The sequence below is a fragment of the Falco rusticolus genome, chromosome 4 (assembly GCF_015220075.1).
Source record: "Falco rusticolus isolate bFalRus1 chromosome 4, bFalRus1.pri, whole genome shotgun sequence".
In the NCBI taxonomy this organism is placed as follows: Eukaryota; Metazoa; Chordata; class Aves; order Falconiformes; family Falconidae; genus Falco; species Falco rusticolus.
The window spans coordinates 77,247,828-77,261,732 of NC_051190.1; the positions used below are offsets into that span (position 1 = coordinate 77,247,828).

The 13,905-nt window shown below is 44.0% G+C and overlaps 1 protein-coding gene across 6 annotated transcripts in view; it reads left to right on the forward strand.

The window, feature by feature from the left end:
- The first annotated feature begins 4,380 nt into the window (after positions 1 to 4,380).
- Positions 4,381 to 13,905, forward strand: part of PPP1R9A (protein phosphatase 1 regulatory subunit 9A) — a 143,770-nt gene continuing 134,245 nt past the window's right edge. For 5 of the 6 annotated variants that reach the window (XM_037386877.1, XM_037386879.1, XM_037386880.1 and 2 more), the window contains exons 1-2: positions 4,676 to 4,929; positions 6,194 to 7,881. In XM_037386877.1, coding sequence (XP_037242774.1) covers positions 6,418 to 7,881 — 1,464 coding nt within the window. In that variant the 5' untranslated portion in view covers positions 4,676 to 4,929; positions 6,194 to 6,417. Of the gene's footprint in view, positions 4,538 to 4,675; positions 4,930 to 6,193; positions 7,882 to 13,905 lie in introns of those variants that run through there. The other variant, XM_037386878.1, reaches the window with a different exon arrangement.

Consider the following 13,905-nt stretch of genomic DNA (forward strand, 5'->3'; position numbering starts at 1 on the left):
ATTAAGGTCTGTGACAGGTACCATTCACCTTTGAGTATCTTACTCATTTTGTCGACTAATCTGTTTTCTGGAATGTTTCCCAATAATTTCCCCACCTGAATAGCTGAGCATGAAATATGAGTTTTGCCAGGGTTTGATTCTTAGTGAATTCCTAACAGACCTAACATTTAGTCTTTTCCTTTCCTGAGATCATGTATTTTCTGCAACTAGCTGGCATCATTCTAGCTAGGCTGCGCAACTAATAATTGTCTGTGTTCTGCTTAAATTCAGAGTTCAGTGGTGAGGGCCCATGAGAGAAAGCCGGGTGAAATACAGCTCTTTTGACCATTCTTAAGATTTCTAGCTTTTAATGTAAGCAAACCCACTATGTCAATGTAAGTAGTTGTATGCAGTGTCTAACTCCTTTCTTTCCCTTTTGAAAATTCTATTTTATTGTAGCCATAATTGTGCATTTCTTGAGCAGAATGTTTAAGAATGGATGTGAGTCTCCTCACTGTAACTGAGAAAAGGCTATTAGTAATCTGAGTTTAGGCCTTCATAATGCTAGTACTTGCCTTTCTGATAAACTACCAGAACATGCAGTTTTGTTATCGTTAACAGAGATTTTCTTCAGATCTTTCAGGACAGTTCTCTTTTTGATGCTATTCTTGAGCTTTCAAGTAGTTTGACATGTTCTATGTAAAAACAGCAGAATCTTCTGAAGTTGCCAAATTAGTGATACTAATGAGCTCCCATTTTTAACTATTAATGGCTTCCTATATGAAAGAATTATACTCGCTGCAATTACAGATTACTAACATTTGAAACTAAGGGTTATCAACTGATTATTACAGCTGTTTGCTGTTTATTTTAGTCTCCTGCTACTCTGGTACAGGGGAACCCTAACTTGAACATTCTTTATCTGCCAAGATGTATGTATCTTGTTCAGATAAGATATTTTTCTTTAAATTGGATTATGTAGTAAGAATTCATGGCTGAGTGTGAAAAAATAGAACTCAATTCTGTTTATGCTGTGGTATGTATAAAGAAGAAAAACCTCCTTCCCACCAGTGGTTTGGCAGGACAGCAGATACAGTCTTTCTTAGCCAAAGGTCAGAATAGGTAAATAGATTCCATTTGTACGTGTACATAGAGATATTATCTTGCAAGACTTGAAAGACACTGACAGGAGACAGATGATGGAATGACTTTCTTCTTTTGCCTGTGCCATGTGGAAAAACTTGCACTGCTGCTGTGCTGCTCAAATAAATTGCTATCTCAAAACCTGAGCGGCTTAGAATCATAGAACGGTTTGGGTTGGAAGGGACCTTAAAGACCATCTAGTTCCAAACCCCCCTGCCATGGGCAGGGCCACCTTCTACTAGACCAGGATGCTCAAAGCCCCATCCAGCCTGGCCTTGGACACTTCCAGGGATGGGGCATCCACAGCTTCTCGGGGCAATCTGTTCCAGTGTTTCACCAGCCTCACAGTGAAGAATTTCTTCCCAATACCTAATCTAAATCTTTCAGTTTAAGCACAGAAGTGGCTCAAAACAACCCATCAGTGACATCCAAACAGTCATGTTTGTAAGTAAATATAATCCACGCATCCAGAATAAACAGAAAATCAATTACTTTCAGTGCTGGAGGACTGCATCAAAACAGCATTTAAAGTGATGCTGTCAGTTTAAAAATCTTGGGTCTCTCTCCCTGTCATATAAGCAACTTCAGAATAATTTGAATAGAGTTGCTAGTCCAGTGCAAGTAAAATGACACTCCTACTCTATCATATGTAATTATTAAGCTGAACAGATTTAAAATTCCCATTGGTTGGGAAGCAGAGTAATTCTGTAACTTCAGTGAAGTTACTCTTAATTTATACTAACATAGTAAGGAAGCCCTTGGTCTCTTATCTTCCCTAAAGTATGCTGTGCAGCATTTTAATGTTGCTCAGGAATTAACAGAAATGTCAATCATGCTTTAGCAAGGCCTAAAAATACTTTCTAGTCAAATGGATTGTCGCAGAAATACTGAAAATGTAAAAGGACACACAATTCTGATATTTATAGTTAGCTGCATGGCCATACTCATACATGAAGAATCTGTCTTGAAAAGTGACATACCGATCAAAACAAAATACAGTTAATTATCCTAGAGACTATAATAATATTCTTTAACATAGACACTGTGTAAATAAGGACGTAGATCAAATTTTTTTTTGTGACTAGTAAGTTTGAATATCTTAGATGTCAGTGACCAAAGCTGAACCTTCTAAATAAGGTCAAAACTGTCTGATCAAGCAGCCAAAACTGCCAGTAGTTTCTAGAAATCTTGGCTGCTCTGAACCTGAGGTGGTATCAAAGGAATATGAAACTACCTAAAATAGTTTCACATTAGATCTTGTGTCAAAGCTGGGTATTGTCTGCTTTAATGGCTATGCTGTCTACTTACAACACATTTAAGGAGAACAAAAATGTCATTGTGGAAAGCTTAAGATTTCTTGTGTGCTGCTTCTATCAGCATCAGTGAGTGGTCTCGTTTTCTTACTTTCTACCAAAGTATAATATAGATATAGTTTGTACTATTCTGCCATGAAGTAATACAATTGTTTTCTTGGGTACGTTGTTTAAAATAAATTATACAGGTCAGCAGTGGCCATTTTGTTTGCAAAACTTCTGTTAGAAAAAGAATTTAATAATATTTATGGCTCTGGTTATGTAGATACGGTAGTGAATAGTTTCCTAATGATCTTTTAATAATTAGATGTGAATTAATCTCTTTAAAATTGCTTCAGTTGTTTCATGGTTGCTTGTGTCCCTTTTTTCATGTTTGTATGTGAATTATAGAACTCTTCCAGAAACACATCTGGTACATGCTAAGCTGTTCATCCACTCTGCATGCTTCGCCTAAATTCACAAAGGAAATAAAATGTTGAAATTTCTGCTTCATGTCTCTATTCTTCTTCAATGACACTTGAAGTTCTGTTAATGTATTTTTATCTTCAAAAGTCAAGCAGCTCTCTTAAGTGTTCTTACAGCTTCCTATCTACAAAATCATACTGATAGAAAGGCACTGCCAGAGAGGTTAGGTCTCAGATCTGGTGCATTATCTGATGTTTAGAATTTAATAGGGAATATCCTGGTTAGTTGCAGTATTTTTAGTCCTTGTGCAGGGAATCACCCGTAGGACTTCTCATCGCAAGCAGCTGTGAAAGAGTTGTTCCCTCGTTCTTCTGCTTTGGGATATGGTCTCGGAAGGGGAGCCTTCTGTAACTGCTTTTGAAGCTCAGGTGCTGCCTGTATCCTTGCTCATTCCATACCTCATGTGATGGCGTTTTCTCCCGGCTGGCTAGCCTGCTTTGGCACGGCAGTGCTCAGCAGCCCGCAGGGCAACCAGTAGCCCGAGGGAGGCCACGGCAGCACCAGCTGGTTGCTGGCAGTGGGAAAACCATTATTGAAATGTCCTTGTTCCTGGCCTCTTGCGTGTATATTTATTAACATGCTGTTTTCCAAGATTTGGTGTTTGCCTGTCAATAATAACGCACTGGGTATTTTAAACTTCATTGAGGTAAGCGTTTCAAGCTGCATATCCTTGGTGCAAATTAGATTAACTAGAGATTGACACCTGTGAACACTTGTAGTAGTACACAGTACCCATGCTTGTCTCATTAAAACTAATGAATTAAGTTTGTGAACCTATATACCTAATGTCTTTATTTTCAGTGACTGCTGTCTTGGTTTTGTATGCATAATAATTAATTTTCAGACTTGCAGCGCACATCCCCAGGCCATTTTCTGGATATTTATGCAATTAGTTTAAATGAACTTTGCTTAGGAGTTGCCATGTGATTAACAGTCATTACCTTCCCGGATTGCCAGTTTTACAAATTACCTAGAGATTTCACGTTCCGCAATTAATTTTTCTTATTCACTGCGTAAAGCCAAAGCATTTTTGTGGTGAACTCGCCCAGCTATCGGACCAGAAAGGCGCGCTAGCTGCGGCTGTACCCTAAGGGCAATCCGCCCTCATCCTCCGGCCCTGCCAGCAGCTGCCGGGGCGAGCCACGGTCGCGGAGCTGCCCCGCGGCTCGTCGGGGTCCGTCACCGGCGCGCTGCCCGCCCGGGGGGGGCGGGGTACGCGGCTGAACAGCGCGGGGGGGCGCGGGCCGGCTCCCGCTCCGCAGCCGGCTCTCGGCGCGCCCGGCGGGTTGCCCGCGGCGGGGAGAAGCGGGGCTGCCGGCGGCGGGCCCGGCCCCCTCCCGCGCGGGGGCGGGCGTGCTGCCCTCCTCGGAAACGGGCCGGCGCCGAACCGGCCCGGTCCTCGGGGGCCAGGCTGGCAACGAGCGTTCCCGCGGGGAGGGGCGTGAGGGAGGGGGCGGCCGGCGGGGCGCGGCGGCGGAACCGGCGCGGGCAGCCCGGGCGCGGAGGCGGCGTGGTCGCGGCTGGCCCCGGCCTCCGCCGCTCGGCGGTAACCGCCCGCGGCCGGACTGCAGCGGGAGCGCGGCACGCCGCTTCCCCCGCCCCTCCGGCGGAGCGAACCACTGCGGCTCGCCGAGGAGGTGAGGCACCTGTCACCCGCCGGTGGCGGCGGCGGGCGGCCCCGCAGCGGGTGGTGGCGGCGGCTGGGGGCGCGTCCCGCGGCGGGGGCGCGGCGGCCGCGCCGTGGCGGAGGGGCGGGCGGCGGGCGGGAGCACGGATGCGGCGGGGCGCGGCGGTTCTCCTCCCCCGCGCTGCCGCCGCGGGTGTGCGCGCGGAGCCGTGTCGGTGCCCCAGCCGCCGCCGCCGCCGCCTGCAATGGCGTTGAGGCGCCGCGGCGGTTGCTGCCTCCTGTCAGGCGGGCGGCGGCAGCGGCCGTTCTCCACAGAGGCGCCGAGCCGCCGCGGGCCGGAGGAGGAGCGCGGGCAGCGCTGAGGCGGGAGGCCGGGGGAAGCCCGCCGCGGCTCTCGGCTGGGTAAGGCGGCGTGCGCGCTCGGTGGGAGAGGCGCCGGGCTCCGCGGGGGAGCAGCAGCCCTGTCACCGGGCTTTTGTTTCCCGGGCCCGGCCGCGCGGGGGCGGCGGGCGCCTGCCCGGGCTTTGCCCCGCCGCAAGGTGCCGCCGCCCGGGGCCCCGCTTCTTCAGCCCGCCGGCGCGCGCGCGGCCGCCCGAGGAGCAGCCGCCGCAGGGGCTCCGGCGCTGCCCGTGCGGGTGAAGTTTATCGCCTTCTGCGGGAGCGGCGGGTCTCCCCGGGAGCCGCTGCCGCTGTGGCCTTTTCGGTGGCCCGTGGCGCTCGGCGCCCCCTGCGCGGGGGGGGGGGCGGGCGGGCGGGCGGGCTTCCCCGCGCTGCTGCGGGCACCGCGTGTGGCGGCGGCCCCGGCGCGGCGGGGCGCGGGCTGGCGGAGCGGGGACGGGCGGGAAGGGAGGGGGCTCTGGCCCTCGGTGGACCCCGTGCTGCCCGCCGGGAGCGGCCGGGGGGCTCCGCCGCTCCGGCACGGCGGCCCCTGCGAGCCCCGCGGGCCGGGCGTGGGAGCGGATCCAGCTCCCGGCTCCGTTTCTGCAGCTCCTCCTTAGCACCTGGGAGAGCCTGGAGGTGTCTAAAACCGCTGCCCATGGCAAGGGGCAACTTTCTCTGTCTGGGTTTCACTTTCTTCACCGTGTCAGCTGAGGATGTTAACTTCGGGTGCAGTTCTTCTGATTCCCTCGAGCTGCTTTTTAATTTGGCTTTCTGAGTGCATTATGTTTGATGGTATTTCTGCCATTATGCCTCTCTGAGAGAGCAGGGGTTGGCTTGCAATGCTTCAGGGAAGCAGAACCATCATGTTTGTTTGCATGGGTTACTTTGTAGTTAGATGTAAGTAACTCGGAGGTTTGATTTTGGGGATTTTTTTTAAAATTATATTTTTTAGAAAAGCTCAATAGCGCAGAAGTAGTGTTATTTTTCATGTCCCATTGCCTTTCCTTTGCCTGCATGTTTGTGGCATGATACAGTACTTTGTGAGCAGTAAGATGCAATAATCCTTTCTTTCACGATGGAATGATATTAAAGATCTCAAATTATGCAATGATTGATTTGAAAAAGTTTGTAATGAAGCATTTGTATGTGTCTGTGCAATGTTAAGTTGTGGGTTTTAGGCTGTTTTTTGTTAACATATCAAATAATGGTAAATGCAAATTGTGGCTTAGATTTAAAGAACTACAAGTGCCTGACATGATTCAGAAAACCCTCCTTTCTATTGCAGGTTAAATCAGCCGTTGTTCTTGTGAGTCCTCGTTTGTGCTGCTTTGTCAGAATTGACCGCATGTGTCGAGGTATTTGCCTCCAGATCTTCTGTCAGGTATGGGCCTGCTGAAGGGCAGTGCCCCCTGAGAAAAACACTCCTCACGCAGAATCTCAGCTGTGACAGACTGCTGAGATCGGTACTGCAGAAACTATGTAAGCTGGTTTTGCGCTCCTGGAGTAAACATGATGAAAACGGAGTCTTCAGGTGAAAGATCAACCCTCCGAAGTGCCTCTCCTCACAGGAATGCTTACAGAACTGAGTTCCAGGCACTGAAAAGCACCTTTGACAAACCGAAATCAGATGGAGACCAAAAAGCAAAAGAGGAAGGAGAGGCCTCGCAGAGCAGGGGAAGGAAATATGGCTCAAATGTCAATAGGATTAAGAATTTATTTATGCAGATGGGCATGGAGCCCACTGAAAGTGCTGGAGTTACCCCTAAAACCAGGGGGAAGGGTGGCCCTCCATCACCTCAAAGACGTATCAGGCCCAAAGAATTTGTAGAAAAAGCAGATGGTTCAATTGTAAAACTGGAATCGTCAGTCTCAGAAAGGATTAGTAGATTTGATACTATTCATGATGGTCCTTCCTATTCCAAGTTTTCTGAAACTCGGAAGATGTTTGAGCGAAATGCTCATGAAACTGGATATTCCAATCGCTATTCCCCAAAGAAAGAGAAAGTCATTTCCAATGAGCTTCCGGATGAGTGGTGCAGCTCTAAGTCTCACAGAGGCAGTACCGATTCACTGGACAGTCTTAGCCCCAGGACAGAGACTGTCTCTCCAACTGTGAGTCAGCTCAGTGCAGTTTTTGAAAACACTGACTCACACAATGTAATTGTCGCAGAAAAGTCAGAAAACGCTGAAGAGTACTCTGTAACTGGTCACTATCCACTAAACCTCTCGTCTACTGTTGCAAATATCTCCTCCCCAGCTGCAAACCTTGAGGGTTTCAGTCCTTTAAAAGAGGCCAGCACCTGGTCTCCCCCGGCCAAACAGAGTACAGGCGTGATGTCTGTTGAGAACTCTCAGCAGAATAGCACGTCTTCAACACCAAGACACAAGGTGTCCACAGGCACTTCGGCAGGTTCAAAAACAACTGAAGAAAAGAAGAGTACAGAGGCGAGTGCTGATTCTCTTGAGGGCTCTGCAGCAAGTCAACAGGATTTGGTCAACGTGCTTGACAGTGAAAGATCTGTGGACAGCTGTGCTAGGAGTAAGTCAAAAACAGAGACAGAAGTTTTGTTGCAACAAAAGGAACAGTCGGAACATGCAGAGTGTATCTTTGATAGACCCGAAGCTGCAGAATTACCAAGAAATGTAGCTTCGGGTGGTGATTTTGCCACAGATGCTGTTTCAGATGCTACTGAGTCCCACTATGATGAGGCAGGTGAAAAAGAAGTGCATGAAGATGTGAATAGTTTTCAGAGTTCCCATGTGTACATGCAGTCTGACTACAATGTGTATCGTGTACGATCAAGATATAATTCTGACTGGGGAGAGACAGGTACAGAACAGGATGATCAGGATGACAGTGATGAAAATAACTGTTATGAACCTGATATGGAATATTCTGAAATTAATGGATTGCCAGATGAAGATGAAATCCCAGCCAACAGAAAAATACAGTTTAGCCGTGCTCCAATTAAGGTAAAGTTTCCTACATTCTTTTCCTGCAGTTTGGTTCATTTTCAAATACAACTTCATATTTGAAGTTGATTTTGACAGCTGATCTCAGCTCTGAAAAGATTGCAGAGGATCTTTGGATACACATTTTTATTACAGTCAACCGGTGAGTGTAATCTTAAACGAAGTAAGGAAGCTGAGCTCTGATGAGCTTGTGTCATTTTCTAGACTACTTGATGACTGACTAAACCAGCATAAATTGAGAATGACAGCTGGGTTTGTGAAATCTGAGAATTTTAATATACATATTTTGATATATATGACTGAACTGTAATCACACAGTGAAATGTGGAAGTGGGTATTTGGTGGCCTTGGTGCTGCTTGTTCTGGTGGGTTTTTTTCATTTGAAATCACAGCTTCTTTAGATTGAGTGGCTTTTCAGCTCTCATCAGATGTTCTTTAAAGTCCTTGTCTTTAAACACTGTGTCATGAAGTACAATGTGATTCTGTCTCACTAGTAGAGGACTGTTAATATTCTGCATCTGAATTACTATCATCTTTTCTGGTAACATTGTCACTTTTAAAAAACTTGAATACGTTAATATATGTATATCTAGTGTACCTCAGTGCTATGGAAAGGCAGAAGTTAGTTGATTGAAATATCTAATGAGGAGTGGGTTTCTTGCAGAATTTTTTTTGCTTTGTTTCTAAGTACCTTGAAATTACAACTAAGAATGTTGTTTCAAGTATTTTCAGTTCAGGAAGGAATAACTAGTTGTGTTTTGTTGTACCGGCTTTTCTCTGCTGAGTCTCAGGGTTAAATATATATGTATCTTACTTCCAAGTTGTTTTTAGTGCACGTGGTCGCAAATGGACAATTCAAAAACATCATCATTTTTCCAGAAATGGCTCTGGAAACAGCCATCTATCATGGAATACTTGAAATCTAAACATTTTAAAATTAAAAATATGTAATTGAAATAGACTGTATTTTCATTATGTGAGTTTAGCAATGAAAATTACTAAAACAACAGAAGTTTTACTATCAAATTTGAAGTCATGTGTTAGAAAGTCTGCATTTACACCACCTATGGTTCAAGTTAGGTTAAGATGTATACTTGTATTAGGTATTTTTCATATGAATGTAGTCGTCAGGTTTTCACATCTGTTTTGGGGGGTGGAGGGAGGAGAACAGCCTTGTGGTGTTTATGCTTTGAAAATACCATTTCTTTACACTGAAACAAAATATTCCAAGCCAAGGTAATAGATTTCTTTGTTTTGTTTTGTTATTCAGGCTTGCATCATGGACCAAAAATTCTAACAGTGTTTGTACTCCCTCTAAATTAGTCCTGTAATTAAACTCACTGGTTTTCTTCAAATTTTTTTGGAGATAAAGCAGAGAAAACTTTTATTACAAAGGTTTATGAAAGTTGTTTCCCCCACTACCTTCCTCCTCATGCTATACCAACAGGCAAGATGATGTTTTGTCTTCTGAAATATCTACCAATTACATGCAGGTTTGTTTTATCATATTTGCTATGGTCCCAACAGATAAGAATCCAGAAAGTAACTCCACTGATTTTATTCTTGAGATGGCTTGATTTTTCTGTTCTTTCTGTTTTGAAAGAGCGAACAGTGACATTCTTACTTCAGCATACTGCTGTTGTCTGATTCATGCTGTCACGCCAAGTGTATAAGAGTATTTTTTCAATTATTTAGTTTAAAAAAATTCTTTTCTTCTCAAGCTTTTCATGCTATGTTCATTTCAGATTACATACTATCAAGTAATAATAAACAGTCCATCAGGAAAATGCTCTAAAAGTCATTTGTGTAAATAATAGAGTACATTTGTCATGGCTTTAAGCGTAAAGCACTCTTAACAGCTTATCCAAATAAAAGAACCTTTGCTTTAATTATTTTAGCATCTTTATTGTAGATAGGAAGAATACAGTAAAAGCTGCATTGTGAGAGAACAATGTAGGAGGGATTGGGAGGTTTGGGAGATCCCCTGATTATTGTCCCGGGTGCCTCCAGTGCATACAATCTCTTAGTCATGTGGGGAAACAGAAGTGAGACCACGTGGAAGGCTTCCACTAGGATGAAGAAGTGCAGCGAAAGTTGTGGAAAATTAAAAGCTGCTTCTCGAGCCTTCTTCCCTTTTCTCCGCAGTGCTCTGTAATTCCCCTCAGCAGTGTTAAGCAGCATAAGCCCGGGCAGGCTGCCAGTGGCATCAGGTCACTGCCCGGCCATGCTGCCACGGGCAGGAACCTGGGAGGAGCGGCTGGAGAATCCCCTGTGGGTCCTCAGTGGCTCGCGAATCTGGGCTCCTGCGCTGCCTCTCTGACAGTGCTGCCAATTCAGCATGCTGCTAGGAGGTTGTGAGCTGGCTGTGGCAAGTGGTTTCTGCCCAGCAGATAGGTATCCAGGAGCAGTGCAGAGGGCAAGGGGGACTTGGGTTCTGTCCCCTCACACAGTGCTAGCAGATGAACTTTGCTGATTGTTCCCTGTACCCGTCCATTACGTGGGAATGATGCTTGCTAGCTGAATGAACGACAACTATTTTAAGAATTTTTCTGTTCTGGGCGATCTTGTATGTTAGTGGGCATAACTGATTTCATTAATACTTTCCTGAATGTCATCTCATGCATAATGTCGCTGAGAGAGAGGAATATATAAAGCAATGTAGGTGTATTTTCTGAACCGTTGGAAACTGATTTGTCTATTAAAATGAAGTAATTTGTACTTAACTATTCTGTTAGATAGTAGTGTGAAAAGTCCAACCCAAACTCCAGATGTTTATTGCTGATTTTACAGTACCATACCTCCACTCTCCTCTACAGGTGAGCTCTGAAATAATTACCAAAATTGGCATTTGAAAGTGTAACCTGTGAAATGGATGGGTAGTTACTGCCATGAAGTTGTTACTTGAAGGTCTCAACAGGTTTAGGTAAACATCTTGGAACTATTTTTCCAAGAGCTTTTTTCAGGTAGATGTGTAAGAAGTAAATGAGTGCAGAGACTGAATAACAAAGGTTATTTCGCTTACCACCAAGGGGAATCCTTTCTGTCTCTTTAGGGGAAATGCAGTGGAGGATGTGAGGTAATGAAATATAGGCAGAAGGATGAATAAATAAAACTGTATTCATCAAACTGATAAAGATTGAATTCTGCTCATCTCCCAAGCAGGAAGAAGACCCAGTTAGTGAGAAACTTCCTATAAAGGGAAAGACCCAAGTCAATGGGTGCAGGAAATTCCACTCTGTTACAGTCTGTAATTTCGCTATCACAAATCCCATGTTCCATGGGCCATTTACTCTGCTCTAGGATTATGGGATATGTTTGCTGATCTCGTCTCTGTTGGAAGTCTTTTCAGGAATAGGTGACTGCCCAGGGGCCATTGCAGGCTTGGAGTGTTTCTAGGTATTTGGAGGGTGGCATCGCTGGCGTGAGCAGTTATGCATGTCTGTGGGAGCTTAAGTTAGCTTGGCATCATTCAATAAATAATAGCCTAAAAGAGCCCGAGAGCTGGTGCAGTTAGTGACAGTGGGCACGGGTGCATTGCTAAATAAGGGATGTGCATGTTGAAATAGCAGTTGATAGGAGTGTTTATATAGCGATACACAGGCCTTTATCAGCAACACGGGCCTGTTCTTGTGTTGAGTTATTGTGTTTCTGCTCGGGGATAGAACTGAAACTCTCCAAGGCAAGCATAAGAGGTGAAAATATTAAGTAAATATGATGAGGAAAAAAAATACCCTGGTTTTTCTAGGGGTACTTTTCTATTGAAAAAGCAGAAAATCTGTGATTTATTGGCTTTTTGTTGAGTTTTGCAGGTTTTTGTCAGAGTTGGGTTATATGCTGCTTTCTAAACGCTGTGGCCTAATTGGACAAAGTTAGCAGCAACTGGTGTCTCCTGGTGTGCTCAGCCTTCTGCTCCGCCGACTTGGCCCTAACTGGTGAAGGAGTTAGAGAAGGTTGGGTAGTAAGTGATCAGACTGTATGGTAGACAGCACATAACTTGTGGTGCAGTGAGGGGTGTTAGCCTAAGCTCCTGCTGCAGCTTTCAGGGTTCCATAAAGCTTCCGGGGATGCAGTGGTGGTAAAGGGATCTCTCTGTAGACCTTTCTGAGTTTTGGTGTGGGTGGGAGAAAGGGTAAGAAGAATGGAAGGGATATAGCAAATGGCCCTTCTATGCTTTAGCTAATTCCATACGAAGGGATTATGATCACTAGTGCCTGCGCCTCATATGTTCTTCCTCTCTTTTCATTGTGCAGCACAACTGAATCTTAGACCCACAATACTGCAGTTTCCCAGTTATTTTTTGTTCAAATGGTGTTCAGGAATTGGAATTTGTGCTTCTCCGCCCCGCCCCCCCCCCCCCCCTTTTTTTTTAAAGTGAGCCTTTGAAGAGGTTTTACAAGTGCTGTGACTGTAGTTTTATGTAAAATATAAATACTGTTTGTATTTAATGGTTGTTTTGAGATTTCTTAGGAACTGTATGGTGATTTTTCTTACTAAAAATCAGTTCAAGGAGTAAATCTTTATTTTAGTTCAGTCACTAAAATGTTTTTGGGAATGTAAATAGTGAAGAGAGAATCTGAAACTGTCTGACACTAATTACTGTGGAAATTTCTACTCTCCAAAATATTATTCTTTGGTAAGCATCAAAATAAAGTATTTTGTAACTATAGTTTATAAAAATATGTAAGTTAATAAAGTATGCTGGAAACATTTTCAAGTTTTAGTGTTGAAAAAGGAACTTTTTCTTTGCCTGAATCAACATTTAGTAGGCATTTACCTGTTGTTGTTAAAATGTTGATGAACTATTTTGGATCATAGAAGTCATAAGTGAAGGTTTCCCATCCAGAAGCACTCTACAGTCCCTGGCTCCAGAATTGCCACCACTGCTATTCACGTTTTAGTTCAGAGAACACAGAGTTGGATTTAGATGACCTCCAGATCTCCCTTCCAACCTCATTGAGACTATGATTCTGTAAATAAAGTAGTCCCAGTGGGTGTTAGGATACTTGTTGAAGGTAGATGTGGAAGACAGGACTTGCAGAAAAATCCTCAGGCTATATTAGTTTTAAAATGATTATAGAATCTGAGAAATTCATCTACTTTTGAATGGATTGATTAAGAAACCTTACAGGTAAAGAAAGATGTATAGCTTCCTTCTGAAATCACGGAAAAAATGTTTTCCTTTCCTTAAATTTGGTACTCTACTCTAGCTCCTGTGTCTGTGCTTTTTTTTTACAAAAGCTTAGTGGTTTTGACTAAAGCATGAAACTAGGTATTAAGTAGGCTTAGGCTTTGTCTTCTGCAGTGTAGAATAAATCACTGAAATTTTATGCTGGTGTTTGAATTCTGTAAAATGGGAAGCAAGTTGATAATTAATTCCATTAATCTTGACTTGTGAAGTATATACCAAGCTATAGCTTGGGTAGCTTGAAATGCGTGTATTCTGCTGCATAAAATGACCTTATACTTTTTTCCAGTATTGTGAAGTATGGGAAATTCTGCAGACTTAAGTAGTAATTAAATGTGTTGTACTACAAGGATTATGATGCTAACTTCGATTATTTGTGAAAGTTAATGATGTAAAACCAGTTCTTTGTTCTGCTGGTACGTTTCTGGGACCTGGTCTTTTATTTCAGTTACACTTGTTATTAAAGATCTTGTTATGAAAGACAGAACCTTTTATATACATTTGTCAGGGAAAGGAGTGAAAAGTAAATGTTAGGGATTCAAAGACTGGATACTCTCAGATAAAGAAAAATAGTGAAGGAATAAAGCATTCCATAACAAGTTGCTGTCTTGATAATTAAAAGGTCAGACTGTTCTACGTCGTTATCTTGTACCTGAAATGTATTACTGAGTTGGACTTGTATACTTTCATTTGATGAGTCTTTCATACACAGTAATTTTGGGTGCAGAAGGGTTTTCTTGTGTTAAGTTTACATGAAATTATTGGAATACAGTAAATGGAATAAAGTTATTTGCCTGCCACACTATGCTGTGGAGACTTAACTCTTGTATAGGTCATAA